The following is a 22,202-nucleotide window of genomic DNA, read 5'->3' as shown; positions in this document are numbered from 1 at the left end:
TCCTTATCCTTCCTTCCTCTCAACCATGCTCACCCCTCCCCCACCTAAACCTTAAACCTCCACACTCCTTTATCCTCCCTTATCATGGATGTTTAACTATCTGGTACTACTATAGTTTATATTTGAGCTGTGATATCATGAGTTTCCAAGAAGCTTTTTCATATACGCATCTCATGCATGCTGATGGGGGAGAAAGAATATCATCCATCCATCTCTGGACACTGCATGCTACAATAAGGATCTGCCAGGCGAGATGTGCCCATTTCTTGGGTGGCAAGACTTTTATGGGAATGAGCTCTGCTCTTACAATTGGATTGAAGCCTGTCCCACAGAAAGGAATTTACACCTGGTACTGTAAACACATTCAAAACCATGATTCACAGTGGTCATTCACCATGGAGGGAGCCTAGTGTTATTTTGGTAAACGGTCATGTTGTCAAACTGCCTTTTAAATATTTATATTTATGCCCATAGATTGTGTTGTGCTGACCTCAGCCTTGGTCAGAGAAGCCTCAGGAGAGAGTGCTAATAGACTTCCTCCAGCAAGGCCACAGATCCCAAACTGCACCACCAAATAGGGACCACGTATTCAGATGCCCAAGGCTATGGGAGACATATGCCACTTCATGTCCCTCAAGTACTTATGGTCATATCATAACACAAAAGGCATTTAGTCCAACTTCAAAAGTTCCCATAGTTTTCTAGTCCTAGCACTTTAAAAGCCTGAGGCTCTCCTGAGATTCATGTCAACCTCTTAATTGTAACCCCTGTAAAATCTAAAGGCAAATTACATATTTCCATCATAAAATGGTGCAGAATATACTTTGTAATTCCAAAAGGAAGGAATGGGACGTAGTGAGGAAAGGCTGGACCACAGCAAGAGCCAAACCCAGAAGGGCGTGCATCAAATCCTCCCACTCCATGGCTCATGTCAAAGGACTTAGAGGCTCTGCCCTTCCACAATGGTTGCCTAGAATATGCTTATCTCTCTTGGGCTGTACAGGGACCTCCACTCCCTGCAATGAGCTCTCCTTGGCAGAAAGCCCATGGGTCTGGCTTCTCCCATGTCTTGGAAGCTCTAATGCAATCCAGGGCTCACTTCCATAATTTCATGCAATGGCAGGCAAGGTTCTCCATGGAGGAACTGTCCTGCCACATGCTGCCTCCCCTCAGTGGCTCTCTGGAATCATGGAAGAAGATTCCATGACCCCCTTACTCATGATGGCCTTCTTTACTCTAAAGCCAGCGCCGTGCAGAAGACACTGCCAAGCTTGGCTGCTAGCTTGGGCAGGACTCTGGCCCCTTGAGTCACATTTTCTTTCTTTTTTTTTTTTCTTTTAAAGCATCATGAATAAATATGTATTTAAAATGCACAGTGGACATCTTCAGTTTGTATTGTTCCATAGCACTCTAGCTGGGGTGACACAACAGGAACTGATCAAGTAGCACAAGGGACAGCCTGGGATCACGCACGCTCGAGGCAACAGTGTGCTGGCTCCCTGCTCTCCCCAATGGAGCCTCTAGAACACACTAACCCATGAGTGTCTGGGTATTTGGCTCCTAGAGTCACCTTGTGAGGGTGACTCTTCGGGTTGCAGCAGCTTTTGAACCTAGGGTGGTGTGGAGATGGTCACTGAGCCCGTGAAGAACATACTGTCAACTGTACCTGTGGTTTTGAAGCTGTCTTCACTGTAGATCTTCACATCCCAGACTTCACTAAGAACTGACAATTTATTATGACTAAATACCAGGGGCAACTGCAAATTCACTTATTCCATAAACAGGCAGATCTGGTCCCAGGAACCAGTGCAGGGACCAACACAGAGAGGCAGGAGACAAGGACCTCTCAGATGCTACCCTACTCTCAAAGTGATGCCCTCTCTGTTATGTCTCACACTAACATGATGCTACACCTAACACCTAGCAAAGGGAGAAAGAATACGGGAATTAAGTAAAAAGGACTAGTTGAGAAAGGAGCTGACGGGGTTGGGGGTAACTCTCAAGCTGGTACAATTGTTTCAAGAACTCAAGAAATGCTTCAAAGACATGCCCCCTCTTTATCAGTCCACACCACCACCGCCCTTTCTCAAACTGCAGGGTCAGTCTCACATGACTAACTCTTATGGTCAGCGATGCTCCTCAGGCGATCTTAGCCAGCCACTTCTCCAAGTGCTGGATGTCAGCAGAGCCAGTGTCCCCTCGTCCACCCTTGGCACTACACTCCAGGAACTCCACTTTGAGGGGCAAACTGGGAAAATTCAAATTCTTTGCCTTTCTTCCCCAACTGAGCAGGTGTGGTGCTGGAACCTGATTTTGCCATTGCAATATCTTGCTTATTGCAGGCTATTAATAAGGACAGCGTGTTCTTCAGAGTCATGCTGTCAATGAGGACCTGGTACAGAAATTCGGCCACATCTTTCACCTCACGCTGGAATGCCGCACTGTCCACCACGAACACCACAGCCCTAGCTGAAGACTTAAAGCGATCTAAGAGCTGAAACCTCAAGCTCTCGTGCCCAGGGAGGTCAATCAGAGTCAGGCTGTTACCCCTGTTATTGTTGACTTTGTATACGGCAGAACTATTGGTAATAGACGTCTGTGTGTCTCTGTACTGGCCAGTTAGCAACCTGACAAACAGCAACGTTTTCCCAGATTCACAGAGACCAACGAAGAGAACAGCTCTCTGACTGCTCTTTCGGCTCCAGATGAACTTCCAGAACACCAGCGTCAGCAGCACCACGAGTAGAGCCACTGCCTCGGAGAGCAGCGTCGGATCCCTCTGCTGCAGTTCCTGTCCTAAGGAGTAAGGTAAGGCTGGAAGGCGACACTGGCGCCATCGCCAACTCGCCAAGTGAGTCACATTTTCAGTTGCTTTTGTTTGTTGTTCTTTTTTAGGAGCAGAAAATTCCATAGGCCTTTTCCACTCTCAAGTTAGAAGCCTATGTGGGTGGTCGCTTTGAAGGCACCCCTCCCTCCCTTCATTCTAGTGCAATAAAAACTATTTAATATTCCTGTGTCTCTCAGCACAAACCTTCGATGCACCACAAAGATCAATATTCCTCTTCTCTCCAGACTTTACTTTCTGCATTTCTTTCTTCTCGATTTGCTCTTTTGCATTGTAGATCTGTGTAAGAGCAGTTGCTAATGACTATTTGACAGAGTCAATACTAGGCTGTGTTGAAATCTTCTTTGCCAAAGAAATTAGGCTCCAGGAAAGTCCTTAGGACAAAAGCAGAAAGCAGCCACATTTTTTTGTCAAATATCACAAGAGAGTCTCTATCCACATTGCTGTTAAAATTCTTGCTTCCCTCTGAAACATCTTGAACTGGACACCTACAATCCATTTACACCAGGCACTGTATTCCAGGGCCCTACTTAAGATGGCCTGTTCACTGCATTCAATGGCTTTTTCTAGTTGAAGTCCCAAAGTCGTCCATGGTCCACCAAACCCAACATGATCAGGTTGCCATAGCAACACCCCCACTCTCTGGTGCCAACTTCTTTATTAGCCACTTTTGTTGTGACATAACACTATGAATCAAGTCAATGTAGAAGAAAGAGTTGAATTGGGTTTGCAGGTCAGGAGGTCCATGATGATAGAGTAGTGACTTGGCAACTAGCAGAGAAGCCAAGAGATCACAACTTCCAATCACCCAGGCAACAGAGAGAGCAGACGGAGGGCAGCGTGGATCTTTCTACCTCTCAACAATCACCCCCAGTGCATACTCCCCTCAGCAAGGCCACATCTCCCAAAGTAACCACTAATTTGGAGTCAAACTGTTCAAATGTCTGAGACTGTGGGAGACATTCTTATTCAAGCTACTATAGGCAGCATGGTTGAGAACTAAGCTATCACAAGCTAAAGGGCACCCTGAATTCTGCAGCCCCTGAAGCTCTGGATGCCTAATCTTATAAATTATGCCAATCAATGAACTTCCTGGTGGCTTGGGGGCAGTCTTCTCTGAGTTTCTACCTTTTACTTGTGGGAGAATTCTAGTAGCATAACCCACACTAATTTACCAGTGAACGATCCAAGTCTGTTTTAAGAAGAATGTTCTGTCCAGAGTCACAGACCCCATCAGAACAGATACAGCAAAGCATCTTATAACCTCAGGTGGCTACAGGAGTTCTCTTTTCTAAGTTCAAAGACACCAACACCCTCCCTCTGGACATCAGCTGGTCAGACCTCCCCCACTGGGGTCACTTGCTGTCCATTACCCTGACATTCTCTCCCTGGGACTGTGAGGGAATGGGAGTAATTTTGTTCTTTCCAGACATTTTGGGCAAGTGGAAGTCTCAACCTTGGCCTATGATCCATCAGATCCAAGGCAGAACTTTCTGGACGCAGATCCCACTCTGAGCTCCTAGCCCCTTGCCTGCTTGTGGGAAGAGACCACTCACCCAGCAGTTGTCACACCTCAGTTCCAAAGCACTGTGGCTGTGGGGGCAGGAAACACACAGCCACAGGTGCTCACACAGCCACTGGTGCTCACACAGCCACAGGTGCTCACACAGCCACAGGTGCTCACACAGCCACAGGTACTCACACAGCCACAGGTGCTCACACAGTCACAGGTGCTCACACAGCCACAGGTGCTCACACAGTCACAGGTGCTCACACAGCCACAGGTGCTCACACAGCCACAGGTGCTCACACAGCCACGGGTGCTCACACAGCCACGGGTGCTCACACAGCCACAGGTGCTCACACAGCCACAGGTGCTCACACAGCCACAGGTGCTCACACAGCCACAGGTGCTCACACAGCCACAGGTGCTCACACAGCCACAGGTGCTCACAGTCACAGGTGCTCACACAGCCACAGGTGCTCACACAGCCACAGGTGCTCACACAGCCACAGGTGCTCACACAGCCACAGGTGCTCACACAGCCACAGGTGCTCACACAGTCACAGGTGCTCACACAGCCACAGGTGCTCACACAGCCACAGGTGCTCACACAGCCACGGGTGCTCACACAGCCACAGGTACTCACACAGCCACAGGTACTCACACAGCCACGGGTGCTCACACAGCCACGGGTGCTCACACAGCCACGGGTGCTCACACAGCCACGGGTGCTCACACAGCCACAGGTGCTCACACAGCCACAGGTGCTCACACAGCCACGGGTGCTCACACAGCCACGGGTGCTCACACAGCCACAGGTGCTCACACAGCCACAGGTGCTCACACAGCCACAGGTACTCACACAGTCACAGGTGCTCACACAGCCACGGGTGCTCACACAGCCACGGGTGCTCACACAGTCACGGGTGCTCACACAGCCACAGGTGCTCACACAGCCACAGGTGCTCACACAGCCACGGGTGCTCACACAGCCACGGGTGCTCACACAGCCACGGGTGCTCACACAGCCACAGGTGCTCACACAGCCACAGGTGCTCACACAGCCACAGGTGCTCACACAGTCACAGGTGCTCACACAGCCACAGGTGCTCACACAGCCACAGGTGCTCACACAGCCACGGGTGCTCACACAGCCACGGGTGCTCACACAGCCACGGGTGCTCACACAGCCACGGGTGCTCACACAGCCACGGGTGCTCACACAGCCACGGGTGCTCACAGTCACGGGTGCTCACACAGCCACAGGTACTCACACAGCCACAGGTGCTCACACAGCCACAGGTGCTCACACAGCCACAGGTACTCACACAGCCACAGGTGCTCACACAGCCACGGGTGCTCACACAGCCACGGGTGCTCACACAGCCACGGGTGCTCACACAGCCACGGGTGCTCACACAGCCACGGGTGCTCACACAGCCACGGGTGCTCACACAGCCACGGGTGCTCACACAGCCACGGGTGCTCACACAGCCACGGGTGCTCACAGTCACGGGTGCTCACAGTCACAGGTGCTCACACAGCCACAGGTGCTCACACAGCCACAGGTGCTCACACAGCCACAGGTGCTCACACAGCCCCGGGTGCTCACACAGCCACAGGTGCTCACAGTCACAGGTGCTCACACAGCCACAGGTGCTCACACAGCCACAGGTGCTCACACAGCCACAGGTGCTCACACAGCCACAGGTGCTCACACAGCCACAGGTGCTCACACAGCCACAGGTGCTCACACAGTCACAGGTGCTCACACAGCCACAGGTGCTCACACAGCCACAGGTGCTCACACAGCCACAGGTGCTCACACAGCCACAGGTGCTCACACAGTCACAGGTGCTCACACAGCCACAGGTGCTCACACAGCCACAGGTGCTCACACAGCCACGGGTGCTCACACAGCCACAGGTGCTCACACAGCCACGGGTGCTCACACAGCCACAGGTGCTCACACAGCCACGGGTGCTCACACAGCCACGGGTGCTCACACAGCCACGGGTGCTCACAGTCACAGGTACTCACACAGCCACAGGTACTCACACAGCCACAGGTGCTCACACAGCCACAGGTGCTCACACAGCCACAGGTACTCACACAGCCACAGGTGCTCACACAGCCACGGGTGCTCACACAGCCACGGGTGCTCACACAGCTACAGGTGCTCACACAGCCACGGGTGCTCACACAGCCACGGGTGCTCACACAGCCACAGGTGCTCACACAGCCACGGGTGCTCACACAGCCACGGGTGCTCACACAGCCACGGGTGCTCACAGTCACAGGTGCTCACACAGCCACAGGTACTCACACAGCCACGGGTGCTCACACAGCCACAGGTGCTCACACAGCCACAGGTGCTCACACAGCCACGGGTGCTCACACAGCCACGGGTGCTCACACAGCCACGGGTGCTCACACAGCCACAGGTGCTCACACAGCCACAGGTGCTCACACAGCCACAGGTACTCACACAGTCACAGGTGCTCACACAGCCACGGGTGCTCACACAGCCACGGGTGCTCACACAGTCACGGGTGCTCACACAGCCACAGGTGCTCACACAGCCACAGGTGCTCACACAGCCACGGGTGCTCACACAGCCACGGGTGCTCACACAGCCACAGGTGCTCACACAGCCACAGGTGCTCACACAGCCACAGGTGCTCACACAGCCACAGGTGCTCACACAGTCACAGGTGCTCACACAGCCACAGGTGCTCACACAGCCACAGGTGCTCACACAGCCACGGGTGCTCACACAGCCACAGGTGCTCACACAGCCACGGGTGCTCACACAGCCACAGGTGCTCACACAGCCACGGGTGCTCACACAGCCACGGGTGCTCACACAGCCACGGGTGCTCACAGTCACAGGTGCTCACACAGCCACAGGTACTCACACAGCCACAGGTGCTCACACAGCCACAGGTGCTCACACAGCCACAGGTACTCACACAGCCACAGGTGCTCACACAGCCACGGGTGCTCACACAGCCACGGGTGCTCACACAGCCACGGGTGCTCACACAGCCACGGGTGCTCACACAGCCACAGGTGCTCACACAGCCACGGGTGCTCACACAGCCACGGGTGCTCACACAGCCACGGGTGCTCACACAGCCACGGGTGCTCACAGTCACAGGTGCTCACACAGCCACAGGTGCTCACACAGCCACAGGTGCTCACACAGCCACAGGTGCTCACACAGCCCCGGGTGCTCACACAGCCACAGGTGCTCACAGTCACAGGTGCTCACACAGCCACAGGTGCTCACACAGCCACAGGTGCTCACACAGCCACAGGTGCTCACACAGCCACAGGTGCTCACACAGCCACAGGTGCTCACACAGCCACAGGTGCTCACACAGTCACAGGTGCTCACACAGCCACAGGTGCTCACACAGCCACGGGTGCTCACACAGCCACAGGTGCTCACACAGCCACAGGTACTCACACAGCCACGGGTGCTCACACAGCCACAGGTGCTCACACAGCCACAGGTGCTCACACAGCCACGGGTGCTCACACAGCCACGGGTGCTCACACAGCCACAGGTGCTCACACAGCCACAGGTGCTCACACAGCCACAGGTGCTCACACAGCCACAGGTACTCACACAGTCACAGGTGCTCACACAGCCACGGGTGCTCACACAGCCACGGGTGCTCACACAGCCACAGGTGCTCACACAGCCACAGGTGCTCACACAGCCACGGGTGCTCACACAGCCACGGGTGCTCACACAGCCACGGGTGCTCACACAGCCACAGGTGCTCACACAGCCACAGGTGCTCACACAGCCACAGGTGCTCACACAGTCACAGGTGCTCACACAGCCACAGGTGCTCACACAGCCACAGGTGCTCACACAGCCACGGGTGCTCACACAGCCACAGGTGCTCACACAGCCACGGGTGCTCACACAGCCACAGGTGCTCACACAGCCACAGGTACTCACACAGCCACAGGTGCTCACACAGCCACGGGTGCTCACACAGCCACGGGTGCTCACACAGCCACGGGTGCTCACACAGCCACGGGTGCTCACACAGCCACAGGTGCTCACACAGCCACGGGTGCTCACACAGCCACGGGTGCTCACACAGCCACGGGTGCTCACACAGCCACGGGTGCTCACAGTCACAGGTGCTCACACAGCCACAGGTGCTCACACAGCCACGGGTGCTCACACAGCCACGGGTGCTCACACAGCCCCGGGTGCTCACACAGCCACGGGTGCTCACACAGCCACGGGTGCTCACACAGCCACAGGTGCTCACACAGCCACAGGTACTCACACAGCCACGGGTGCTCACACAGCCACAGGTGCTCACACAGCCACGGGTGCTCACACAGCCACAGGTGCTCACACAGCCACGGGTGCTCACACAGCCACGGGTGCTCACACAGCCACGGGTGCTCACAGTCACAGGTGCTCACACAGCCACAGGTACTCACACAGCCACAGGTGCTCACACAGCCACGGGTGCTCACACAGCCACGGGTGCTCACAGTCACAGGTGCTCACACAGCCACAGGTGCTCACACAGCCCCGGGTGCTCACACAGCCACGGGTGCTCACACAGCCCCGGGTGCTCACACAGCCACGGGTGCTCACACAGCCAAGGGTGCTCACACAGCCACGGGTGCTCACACAGCCACAGGTGCTCACACAGCCACAGGTGCTCACACAGCCACGGGTGCTCACACAGTCACAGGTGCTCACACAGCCACAGGTGCTCACAGTCACAGGTGCTCACACAGCCACAGGTGCTCACACAGCCCCGGGTGCTCACACAGCCAAGGGTGCTCACACAGCCAAGGGTGCTCACACAGCCACGGGTGCTCACACAGCCACAGGTGCTCAGTCAACCTTGAGAGTCCTTGTAGGGAGCCACCTTCAGACTCAATAGAGACTGGTGATTTACAGAAACCCCAGGAAGCTGAGCCAGGTCTCTGCCCTCCCCTCCCCCACCAGCACGTGTCTTGTCTGCTTTTAAGGTGAATAACTGAAGTTTACTTCTCAGATATTCTGAAGCTCTGTAATTATTTCTTTAATTCCACTTACACACATATATGCATGCAGCCTCTCTGGGTATATTTCCTGTGTACCTGGCTTCCTTCTCTTGCCAATATTCACAATTGACTCTATCATTGTGACCATCTTTTCCTTTAAATCCTCATACATACTTACCACATTTATACAATCCTAATGACTCCACAACTTCATTTCTAATACTGGCCTCCTCCAGTTCCACAAGTCATCATTTATTTCTACTAGTGTCTGCAGCTATCTTAGCACAGTGGATGTGGAGGACTCTGGTCTATGGTATTGTTCAGGGATGCTCTCAGAAGCCCTTGGATCACAGCTTCTACTCTCACATGTTGCAGTTGTTCTGTTCTCAAAGCGCCTCTGTCTTCTGTCCCCTCGCAAAAGGTCAGGGGACTGCTGGTTATGAGCTGTCTCCCCTGACTTCCCACATCATAAGGCTATAGGTGTCTGCATGCATGAGCTCTGTCTACCTCATTTGAACAGGTTCATGTCCTGGACAAGAAGGCATGCATGAGCTCTGTCTATCTCATATTGAACAGGTTGGTGCCTTGGACAAGAAACTGTGCAACATCCATCCACACCCAGCATGCTTCACTCCACTGAGAATTAACCCAATGCATATCCTAGCAGCTGTTTTGTTTTGTTTTTTGTTTGTTTTATTTTGTTTTTTAAATTCTTGCATGCATTTCAAACCAGAAATGTTTTCGAACTTGCTTATAGCTTGCAGCTGTTACTGGTGAAGTTGGTACCATAAAACCTGCTCTATAATGCCCATTAAAAGAACAAAGCTAGGCCTGCATTTCCACATTTGAGTTTACCACATTCCCCTGTATACGGTGAGGGTTGAAACTCCCTCGATGCTCAGTCTGATCTACTTTCTATAAAAGAACAGGAGAAGGAAAGAACACTTGCTGTTAGAACCCATGTATTATCTTTTTTTTCCCTACTGACAAGTTTTAAGGTAGAAAAGATGAAAATCTGACTGGCTACATTCCATCAATGTTGGAAATCTTAGGCTGTATCCCCAAATCACAAAGGAAAATCAAGCAAATGTGTGCTCCCTTGATCTCCACAATGCAATGTAGTCATTAGGAGGAGTTAATGTAGTCATTAAGCTCAGGAGTCAGATGCCTAATTCTGTCTTTCTTCCACCTGTTACTGCCATATGAACATGGGAATTGTTGAACTTCTGTGGGCCCCCTTCCTCGGCCGTAAAACCACCTCACTCAACAAAGGAGACACAGAGAAAGCATTGTCTTACTAGACTTTTAAGCACTTACCTAAAATGATATGGTACTTCACTCTCTGGACTCCACCCAGAGGCCTTTGCCCATGGAAGAGCCCCCTCACTCTTCTTTTCTGTCCAGAAGAGAAAAGCATGAACCCTTCTGATATGGTCCATAGCAGCTGGAATAAAGTACAGAAGACAAGAGTCTCCCCAGCACTGCCACACTATGAAATACTCACTAGCCCAGTTACCAGCTCCGGCAACCTGTCAGCTGTCTTTATTATTATTATTATTAATTATTGTCATCATCGTCATCATCATCATAATCTGTGACATGGGATGAGGGTGCACCCAGGGACTGGGTTGGATACAATGAGATTAACTATGCCGATTCTTGACCCACTGATTTGCTGAGACAGTACAATGAGAGTCCTGTGGGAATGAGCTAGGGATGGGAAGCCTTAAGCCTAGGCCTGGTGGGGGAGCTCAGGGGCCGCCCGAAGCATGCCTGTCGGAAGCCCATTGAGTAAACCTTGTTAAGAAGGCCTGTGCAGTTCTCAGCTGTGGTCCTGCCTCCTAGATAATTAGCCTCAAAATCTGTCCCACTCTGTCCTGCTGAGGTCTAGCAGTGCGTATGTTATATGTTCTTTCATCCCTTTAAGCTGACATCTGCCCCACAACCTGCCACTCTATTTCTGTCTCCCCATCCCATCTCTACCTGCCATCCTTTGGTGACCCCAAGTTGTCAACCACCTGGACCTACTCTATTGTATCTTAATAGAGCATCCTCTCTAGGTGACTCCTTTAGTGACCTAGCAACCCCAGTGGCCCTTGCATAGACCTAATTGGTTACTGATTACTTCTACCACCCAGAAAGCATGGCTGCACTCCTCTATTGCCAGGATTCAATGGAGCTGGTCATCTGAAGGAAGAACCAGAAAGGTCCACCAGGAAGTTGCTTCTCTAGTTGGTCAAAATTCTAAGCACAGTGAGCCCCACAGGGGCCTTGGTGCCCTGCTCTGCTAATGCAACAGCTTCATCTCCAACCTTTCTCCAGTGTGAATTCATGGTCTTCCCATGGGCAGTTTCAGGGAGCCCCCATGGGTGGTTCCGGAGAGCCTCTTGCTTCGCCAGCTCTTCAGTGTTGCTATGTTTCTGTGGTCTTTGTCTCAGACTTGATTTATCACCCCTGTTTAGACTCCTAACTTCAGAAGGCCTACCTGGATCAGCAGCAGGTTCCCCCCTATGTTTGGACCTTGCTGAGGGATCATGGGTCCTTGCACATTCTCTGGTCCCCAAGCTTCTTATTGGGCAGCAAATGCTGTGTGGGGGGGGACAGTTCCTGCTGATGGTGACTCAGCAGACTGGTTCTCCAGCAGAATTGCTTCCTTGTCTGTGTGGGTGGGTGACTGATCCTCAGCTTGGGTTTCACTGGGCGCCTGCAGGTGTGCTCTGGTTTGGCCAAGGGACTGTCAAGACAAGCCCCAAGATAAAAACAGGGTGCTGATTTCTCACCTCCTGGGAAGAAACTCTCAAATTCTGTCAGTCTCTCCATATATGAGAATTTTCTTTTCTTTTTTTTTTGTATTTCAAAATAAAAACAGTATTTTTGGTTTTTTTTTCCAGTTTTTGCTTTTGTACAAGATTTCATAGTTATAATAACTTATACACAGATGGGACTGACCCTGCTCTCCTCCTGGGTCACTGCAAGTCCACATGTTCAGGCTATAGTCCCCAACACTATGTTCTGATCAATATATTACCACAGTTTGATCTAAATATAGATACACTATATAATATTTATCTCTGGGAAAAATCAAATTTTAATATGCAAATGTCTTTATAATACAGCGGTGGAAAAGCTACAGTAGGCACACAACCTATAGCTCAGAGGCGATGAGTTCTGGAGGCTCTCCTCATGTGAGTGACGTACCTATAGCTCAGAGGCTCTCCTCATGTGAGTGACGTACCTATAGCTCAGAGGCTCTCCTCATGTGAGTGACGTACCTATAGCTCAGATGCACTCCTCATGTGAGTGACGTACCTATAGCTCAGAGGCGATGAGTTCTGGAGGCTCTCCTCATGTGAGTGATGTACCTATAGCTCAGAGGCTCTCCTCATGTGAGTGACGTACCTATAGCTCAGAGGCTCTCCTCATGTGAGTGATGTACCTATAGCTCAGAGGCTCTCCTCATGTGAGTGACGTACCTATAGCTCAGAGGCTCTCCTCATGTGAGTGACGTACCTATAGCTCAGATGCACTCCTCATGTGAGTGACGTACCTATAGCTCAGAGGCTCTCCTCATGTGAGTGATGTACCTATAGCTCAGAGGCTCTCCTCATGTGAGTGATGTACCTATAGCTCAGAAGCTATGAGTTCTAGAGGCTCTCTGCATGTGAGTGAAGGTTTAAAATAGTCAAGAAGAAGGTTTTATTTATATGTGCACTTGTGTCCACCTTATCCCAAACACTGTACATGTCTACTGACAAGCTGGGAATTTATAGGTGCAGCCCTCAAGAGATTGTTAAGTTACTAAAAAAAGAAACAATTAGGCTCTATTGGACATGGAAAACACTCACAAAATTTTCCAATTTTAAATTTCACAGCAGTAGGAAAATATTAAAAATAATTTCTGTATATACATATAGGTATATGTATATATTAAATTACACATATGCCTCACATTATCAGTACAATTCAAGTGGAGACATTTTGGTGAGTTATTTTCCCATTAAATGATCACTATGCCAAAATTTAAAAATATTTTATTACATCATTAAAATAATTCGCTTACCATATCAACAGCTTACACTGTTTTTTTTTTTTTTTTTTTTTTAGATTTTTTTTAAACTCTTCATAACTAAATTCCCTGATCCCTACTAGTGTTAGTCCTCTATTTAAATGAAAACCTGGTATTCTTTGATATTCAGAAACTCATAGATAAAATCATATGTTTTCAAAATTCTATCCATCAAATAAATTTTATTACCTGATTAATCAGAGAAGTATCTCAGCTCTGAGCATGTGTACCTAAAAGATTCTTTCTATAATAGACAGGTAAGGGAAATACCCTAAGGTTGATGGAGGTGACGGGCAGGATGGAATAGAGAGTGCATGGTGGTCCAGTGTCTGATACACATGTGTCAGAGACACCTACTGTAGAAACTACCTTTAGAAACAAACAATTTATTTTTCATTCTAATATAAATTAATATGTATGTATTTACATACATACACATAAATATAAAACAAAGCTCATACTAAAGAATCTGTTTGAGTGAAAAAATGGGTTAATCTGATTAATTTGTATTTAACAACTCAATCATTTGGGGTACAAACAGTATACCAACCGTTGTTTGTTGAACTGATATTAAAACAAAACAAAACAAAACCAATTCAGATAAGACCTGGGATTTCCCTACCCTCACCAAGAGGCTCTTGAGACATCCATACTGCAGTGGGGGGGGGGGAGGGGAAGACAGGACTGCAAAGCACTGTGTTCTCTGGATTTCCCTTGACCTCTGAGGATTAACCTTTCCCCAATGGGTCAAGCTCCTCTCTCTAGCTCCCTTCACACCCTTTGCATACACAGCCTCACGCCCAGCATTTCCAGACAGGTTTACACCCCTTGGGTGCTAGCTCCATTGTATACATTTGGGGTGACCAGATTGGATCCTGGAACACAGCCCCCACCGACCACAGAGTAAGGCGATTCCAGGAGACTGAGCAATTCTGGGAGACAGAAGCGTACCCACTCACATAGTAAGGTTCATTGGGTAGCATGAACACAGGTGTTTCATGTACAGCTGTATGGAGCATCTGACATTTAGCAGAACCTTGGAGAAAGTCACACTGTGACTTTGATAGTATTAACCCTTTGTCTATCTACAGTGGGGAGTTTATCCCTCCTAGGTTCTGCTGCAGAGATGAAGTGTCTTCCTATTCAGGTCTGTGTAAAGTCCAGTTTCCATTGATCCCCCTGTGACAGCCTTGAGGGAACGGCAGTAGCCTAGCTGGACCACTGTTATCAGGAGACAGGACACTCTGTCTCCATCATTTGCAGTTATAAATGGTGCTATCTGTCTGAGAGCTGAGCATGGGCTCTCTGGGCAGTTACACACTCAGCAAGCTCTGGGAACAAGAGACAAGGCAATGAAAGTGACAGAGAACACACGAGCTCCTCTTTGGCCCCCTGGCTCCCTTTCAGCCGGCTAAGAGGCAATTCCTGGCTGAAAGCACAATTCTTGTCAACACTTTTCAAATTTTAATCTACTTTGCGGAAAATCATCTTTAAAGGGCCATGAGAAATTTTATTATAAGAAATAAAAAGGTCCTTAAACTCAGAGTTAGGGAGAGATAGGCCTCCGTGCCATTCAGGCAGTGGCCAGAGAAGCATTGCCCCTGCCTGAGCCATTGCTTTATCACTGTTGTGGGATCAGGAGAACATTTCTCACTTGGATTTAAGATGGCTTCTGGAGCCATTGAGAGATATAAGGCTAGATGTAACACACCTCGAGTATAATTTCATGCATGCTTTTCCTATGGCCAGTTTAACCCCTAAACAGCTAAAGGTTTACAATTTTTGGCTAAGGGTCACAGAGTCCTTTAATTAAAGTCTGACTTTGTGGGCTGGAGGATGGCTGAGTACTTAAGGGTGCTTGTTATTCTTCCAGAGGATTCAGGTTTAGTTCCTAACATCCACTTGAGGCAGCTCACAACTACCTGCAATTAGAGCTCCAAGGGCCCTGAGACCCTCCTCTGGCCTTTGCAAGCACATATACATAGACCTCCACACATAAAAACAAGCAAGCAAGCAAGCAAGCAAGCAAGCAAGCAAGCAAGCAAGCAAGCAAGCAAGCAAACAACCTTTTAAAAAGACTTGACTTATTTCAACCTAAAAACTATAGATATTAATGTTTCCCCTTATTCATAAGTAATAGCATAATTGGTCATGCTCTAGAAGAAAACAGTGCTACTTAAATGAATTATATAGCGTGAATTGAATGAAATCCCCAAAGTTAGCAGCAAATGGCATCGTTTGAGAATGTGTCTTTAATAGAATATCTATAATTTTCCTCATGGGTCTATGTACTTGGCCATTGATAGTGTTGTGTTTTATTAAAAAAAAAAAGATAAGAAGCCAGGGATATGTTTGTTGGAGGCATGGTATGGTGTGGAGGGAGGGGCCGCCTCTGTGGGTCCATGCTGAGGCATCCCTTCCCCCTGAGGTACCAGCTACAGGACAGTATAGTATAGAATAGAGTTTATTTATTTAGGGCATGGGGAGGGGAGTTGAGGATGTAGTAGAGACAGAGAAAGGCGGGGTTGGGGAGGGAGAGAGAGATGGGCCAGGGCCATGAACATTTGGAGAGGGAGGGGAGGGAAATTGGGAGAAGGGACAGAGAGGGGAGAGAGGAAGGAAGTAAGAAGAACAAAAGAAGAGAGTGAGGAGGGGGTCAAGCGGCCCCTGTTATAGTGAGTCATTCCTACCTGGCTGTTGTCAGATAACTGTGGGGTGGAGCCTAGAAGGGAAGCCAACAGCTAGTCTTCCCTTATTCCTCATGGCAGTCATGTCAGAGAACTGTTGTGTACATGCCTATCGTTACTAAGAGAAGCAAGTGAGGCCTTCAGTTTTAAGGAGCTTGTCTAAGATCCTAAATAGAAGGTGAAGCGCATGTGTGCTTAAGAAACCGTCTGGTCCTTGTCTGTTTCAGCTTCTTCCTGACTCTTCTGCTAACCCTTGCATCCCTACTGATGCACAGGTAAGTTTTAGATTTATTATGATTCAGGTACCTTAGGGTAATAGACAGATGGCTCCCACTGAAGAGGAGAGGACACACCACCATGCCATGGGAAGAACATGGAGAAGCGTAAGGGCCATTCAGGAGGCAGGAGGAGGGATGAGAGCTGGGGCTGGAAACTTACTATGGTTTGGGGGAAGGAATGAGCGAGGAACTCTGAGTGGACCAGGCAGGTGTGGGGCACTGGCTGGGGACGCCTGCAGTGGGCTGTGGAGTGTACGGGTGTCTCAGATCCTCTGGTTCCTGGTTCTGACTCAGCTGGAGAACATTCGTCTTGCCTCCTGCAGTGAAGGGGCCAGGTGGAGGAGGTGATTTTCTGACCTCTGACTCCTTTGCTCCGTGGCAGGCTTCAGTATCTTTTTTTTTTTTTTTTGATATTTTCTTTATTTACATTTCAAATGTTATCCCCTTTCCCAGTTTCCCTCCCTCCAGGAAACACCCTATCACATCCTCTCTCCCCCTGTGTCTATGAAGGTGTTCCTCCAGCCACCCACCCACTCCCACCTCCCTGCCCTCGATTCCCCTACACTGGGGCATCTCTCAAGCCTTCACAGGACCAAGGACTTGCAGGAGAGATAGGGGGATACAAAGGAGTACAGGAGAGAAGACTTTGACCAGAGCATGTATGTGTATTATGAAATTATCAAAGATTAAAAATTTGAAAGCCTATTTAAAATGGCTCTTGTGTCCCTCCCTTTGCCTGTCAACCGATTGAAACAACGAACCTCAAGGAACTGAATTTCCTCAGGAGGCTCTCGCCAGGGAACGGAAAAGCAGAGCCTTTGGTGGCAGATGGGAAGAAGTTGACTCCCAAGAGAGATGTCATACAGCTCTGAAACTTCTCAGCCTGTCTTGCTGAACAGAACCACTCCTTGACCAGGACAGCTTAGTTATGAATACCTCTTGTCCACTGTTTAACCTGAACATTTCCAGTCCAGAGTCCAGGGTCGCTGGACCTCTTTGCTGCTGCTCCCACTATAGCTATGTTGAGTAAGTCTCCTGTGTCTGCTTCTTTCTTTAGTGAGGCTATGGAGGATCAGTGGCCACGTCTAGCTTCTTAGAAACACCCAGACTTGAGTTCTGCTCCTAACAACAGTAGCATCGCCGTGGCTATGCATCAGGATCTGGGCGCTATGGCATCCTAACACTATGGTGTCTGCTCGGTCCTGTCGGAATACACCAACCTAGAAGAACAGCATACGGTCTTAGGTGAGGCTCTGTGCATGTTTCCAAGTTCACAAAGAATTAGCAGAATTGACCTCCTCATGATTGTAGGACTGAAGTCATCATGCCAGTCACAGCCATACTAGCTACAAGGCTACTGAGATAGAGAGCTCAATCAATGGCTGCTTTCTTCTTTGAGGCCAGCAGATCATACCTCTTTCTGATGCCCATCTCAGATTTCAAGACCAGAGGAGTACACATGACTAACTCAAGCCCACTATCTTAGGGTTTCATTGCTGTGAAGACACCACGACCAAGGTGACTCTTATAAGGACAACATTTAATTGGGGCTGGCTTACAGGTTTAGAGGTTCAGTCCATTACCATCAAAGAGGGAATTTGGCAGCATCCAGGCAGGCATGATGCAGGAGGAGCTGAGAGTTCTACATCTTCATCTGAAGGCTGCTAGAAGACTGACTGCCTCCCATGTGGCTAGGAGCAGGGTCTTATTGCCCATCTCTACAGTGGCACATCTCCTCCAACAAGGCCACACTTACCCCAACAAGGCCACACTTACTCCAACAAGGCCACACCTACTCCAACAAGGCCACACCTCCTAATAGTGCTATTCCCTGGGCTAAGCATATTCAAACCACCACACCCACTAAGAGCGATCCCCCTTCACATGAACTAAGGGCCTTAGTCTATCTACATAAATCCCTGTGCCATATAGAACACTGTCACAGGAGACATACCTATTCTGCCCACAGCTCTTATCTCCACTCAAGGAGAAGGAATAATTCAGGGTCATGGTCAGGTTGGAACTCTGCCCATCCCAGATGAAAATTATACCTCTCTGGACAACACTAAGAACAAGCTGTCTGCAATGCTTTCTCTTTCCCATCTGGAATATTTTCTGAGTTTGAAATGGATCTGGTTGTTGAAAGGAAGGGTCTGTTAGCACATGGTTTCCCAGCACAGAGGATGGACATCCTTGGATCTATTCTACTCTTGACTCATCCCTAGATCTAATCTAAAGACCACCAATGGCACAGACATTCCAGAGAGCTGGTGAGGGTACTGGCGTGGCTAAGCATCAGTCATCATATTAGGATTCTTGTCCTAGGGAAGTGAGGTGCTGAAGATGCCCAGAGCGATAATGGAACAGACCATGTTACACACACGATAGGCAGCATGAAGGGAACATGTCTGCACAGAATGCCTCTTCTCTCAGTCCCTTCATGGCTCACTCCTGAGTCTTATGCACTGTCCAGCTTCCTGTCTTCAATGCTTCAGTAACTGGATGTGTTAAAGATGACAGGAACATAAGTGTGGGGGAGGGGAGTCATTCCAGTTTCTATCTACATTTGTTGGGCAAACAAATGTAGAAATAAAATATAAATAAAAAACAAAAAAAAATAAAAATTTTATTTTTCTCAGCTGTCCTTTTATCACCTAGGGCCTTGTTGTTACCTAGCATATTTTTTCTTTTAGGCTATATGTGATAGATCCTTGAAAGGACCCAGGATAAGGTGTGTGTAGCTCCCCAAGTGATAGGTATTCCTGAAAATCCCTTTACAAATGACTTTGTCCCCCTCACTCCAACTTGGAGCCAATGTGAGGTGTCATTTCATGGCTGATCCTAAAATGTCTGGGAATTTTAGGTGAATAGTGGGTTTAGTCCAGAGGTTTTTGGTCTAAATTTGAACAGATCTTTATCAGTTCTGGAGTTATCAGAATAAGTCAGCAGTCCTCAGCCGAGGGTTCTTTTGATCTTTGGGTCTGTAGAGTGCTGACTTTTTTTGTTTTTTGTTTTGTCACAACAAGAGGTCACTGCTGGCATCTAGTGGTGGAGGCCTCGGATGTTTCTGGCATCTCACGGCACTCCAGATGGACTCCAGAACTGAGTAACCAATGTCAAACACCAACAGAGTTTAGTTTGAGAAACCTTGGATTGAACCAGCCCAGGCTGTGTGACCTTCATCAAGGCAAAGCTGTTCTCTCTGAACTGGGATACCCTCCCACCTCTCTGTGCCCCTCACCAAATCAGGACAAGCAATTCCAGCTAACCTTGGAGGCCTGCCTGCCTTGGGCATAAATTCACCAGGCTGGGTTGGAGGCCTAGGGACACATCACTGCCTTGATCTCTTGCCATGCTGACTCCTAGGCGTTCCAAGTATTTACCATCCTCTGCAAGACTGAATTCTCCCTCACAGAGGTGAGCTGGGGGCATCACAGGGTGCCAGTGCTGTGTGTGTTCAGTGAATGATTTGATGGAGAGAGAGAGAGAGAGAGAGAGAGAGAGAGAGAGAGAGAGAGAGAGAGAGAGAGAGAGAGAGAGAGAGAAGACAATTTGGTTAGATTTCTGCCGATCTTTCCAATTTAAGGTAGAAACCCAAAGCTTGACCCTAATCCACCTTGGTCAGATACAGTACAATCTTCTGCCTTTCTATTGGACATTTCTGGATCAAAGAAATAAATGGAGGGGGGGTGGCAAAGCATTTTACTTTTCCTTAGAAAGGAGAGAAAGTTGTAGATTGTGAAACCCATTGATTTATAGTGTTTCTCTTCCCTTCTATCTCTGGGTAGAGAAATGGAACTTACTTGTCTTGCCCCGAGACTTTAGGTGTGGTTCCATGGCTTTAGGCTAAACTCAACTACCTGAAATGATTTATCTGCGGTGTGTCCTTGAGTGTATGACTTAGCTTTTGCCTCAGTTTCCTTATCTGTCAAGTGGAGATTACAGTCCAGCCTACAGACTGGGTTACTGTGATAATCAAATGGGTAAATATTTACAAGGTGCACAGAGTAGCGCCTGCCCTTCTGGTAAAGTTATCTAAGTGTCTGAATGTGTTCTGAGCCTCTCCCTACCTGTATAACTCAGTGCTCCAAGGACGTGTTTTTTGCTGCGATATTAACTCATTGAAAACCAACTTGGAGCCCAAAGGCTGTCCTTCAGCCAGCACCTAATTCAGAACCAGCATGCTTGTGTTTCTTGGACTTGATTTTCTAATCAGGACATGCTTTTAATTAGTCTATTTTCACCAATAAGGGTGAAACAGAGAGGTCTTTCCAGAAATTCTATTCGCTGAGCTGCGGCCTTTCTCATTGGGTCATTTGCTACCCCAACTCCGTGGTATCTCAGCTTCTTTCCTGATCGGTCTCTCCTCCTTTCTTGGGTGTAGAGAAAGTCTAGTTTGGGCTTGGGATTGCTGGTGATAGTCCAAGAAGGAAGATGGAGAGAGGAACATCTAACAACTCCATTGAGTCCTAAGGAGACAGGGACCTGGGATGGGGGTGGTGGGGAGGTCCAGTAACTAGCCAGACTGGAGAGATCCAAACACTTTCTTCATTCACAAATCCATCAAAGCCTGGATTGCACAGAAAGGAGAATCTGTGGGCCACTACCATGGCCCTGCTCTCTTCCTGGTGAGAAGAAACATGGCCTCAGGCGACCCTAGGAAGAGAGGCTGACTTCCTTCCCTTCCCCGCTGGGTTTGTTCTGCAATGGAGGTGACTACTTCCTCTTCTCAACTCCCAGAACTAGGGCCAAAACAAGCTGTTCTGAAAATGCCAGGGCTCACTCTCCCTTCTAGTTGGTTTTGGTCCCATGGTCCCTGCTGGTGGGAGGAGACTGGAGCTTGTCACTCAAGAGAAGGATGTGTCTAGCTTCTACCTGCTGTCCTAGAGTAGTTCTTAGCAATGCTCTTTTACCACCACCACCACCCGGACCCCACTCCTCGCCCCCTGCCCCGCCCCCAGAGTGCCCTAGTCAGAGCAAAACGTTACTTCCATCTGATGCCTCAGCAGCACCTCTCAAATTCTGCAGTTGGGGAAGCGTCTGTGGCTTCCTGGTCAGCATGGATGTCCACATGGACTAGAAGTGAGAGTGGGCGGGCTAGTTGGCAGAATGAGGGCATGATGACCTATGCCCTCACCTCCTTTTTCCTGCAGTACTAGCATAGGGTGCAGTTAGGGCAGGACGTGTATGGCAGGATCGCTGAGTAATTCTGGAGCAGGCATCTCAGGGCATGGGGGACATTGTGCAGGCATTGTGAGGTGGAGGACAGTATACAGATACTTCACAGAGAAAGAACAGACAGAGATGGGGACCATCCTGGGCTTGAGGCCACAGTGCGGACCATGGAAAGTCAGTGTTTGTGACCTTCACCTTCTGTGGGATGGCAATTAGGATGGCCTGCTGTGGTGTTTGGGGGAAGACAATGTGCACATTTTGACTTGTCTGCTCCACTGTGTGGCACCCAGGTATTGTCATTGCATGGCAGCCGGTATGAATTCCACTGTGTCATCCACCAATGGCCTGACACCACAGGAGCCATTGCACAGCTGGTTCCATAGCTAAACCTGGACCCTAACCCTGTGGGATCCTCCAGGATGCACCAGGGTCCTTTCCAGGGCCCAGCATCCCGAGGCTCCTGTATAGTGTCTTTACTGAAAGAATGCTTGAAGCAGCCTCTAGGCAAATGGCCACGAGACAGAGAACATGAGGCAAAACCTGCCATGTGTCCGCTTAGAACTGCTGTACTCAAGGGACCAGTGAGGCTTTAGGCAGCAAAGAGTTTCAACCA

The 22,202-nt window shown here is 49.4% G+C and overlaps 1 protein-coding gene across 1 annotated transcript; it reads right to left on the bottom strand.

Moving 5' to 3' along the window:
- Positions 1 to 2,139: 2,139 nt before the first annotated feature.
- LOC110311357 (SRP receptor subunit beta) lies at positions 2,140 to 20,251 on the bottom strand. Its single transcript, XM_021184597.1, is given in 4 exon segments — positions 2,140 to 2,247; positions 2,249 to 2,805; positions 2,808 to 2,843; positions 20,218 to 20,251. Coding segments are annotated over 4 exon segments (735 nt in total).
- Between the last annotated feature and the right edge of the window lie 1,951 nt (positions 20,252 to 22,202).

This window comes from Mus caroli, unplaced genomic scaffold (genome assembly GCF_978045245.1).
Source record: "Mus caroli unplaced genomic scaffold, Mus_caroli_1 scaffold_17, whole genome shotgun sequence".
Lineage (NCBI taxonomy): Eukaryota > Metazoa > Chordata > Mammalia > Rodentia > Muridae > Mus > Mus caroli.
Note: the sequence above shows the minus strand (reverse complement) of the source record. Positions and strands in the feature narration are given on the sequence as shown.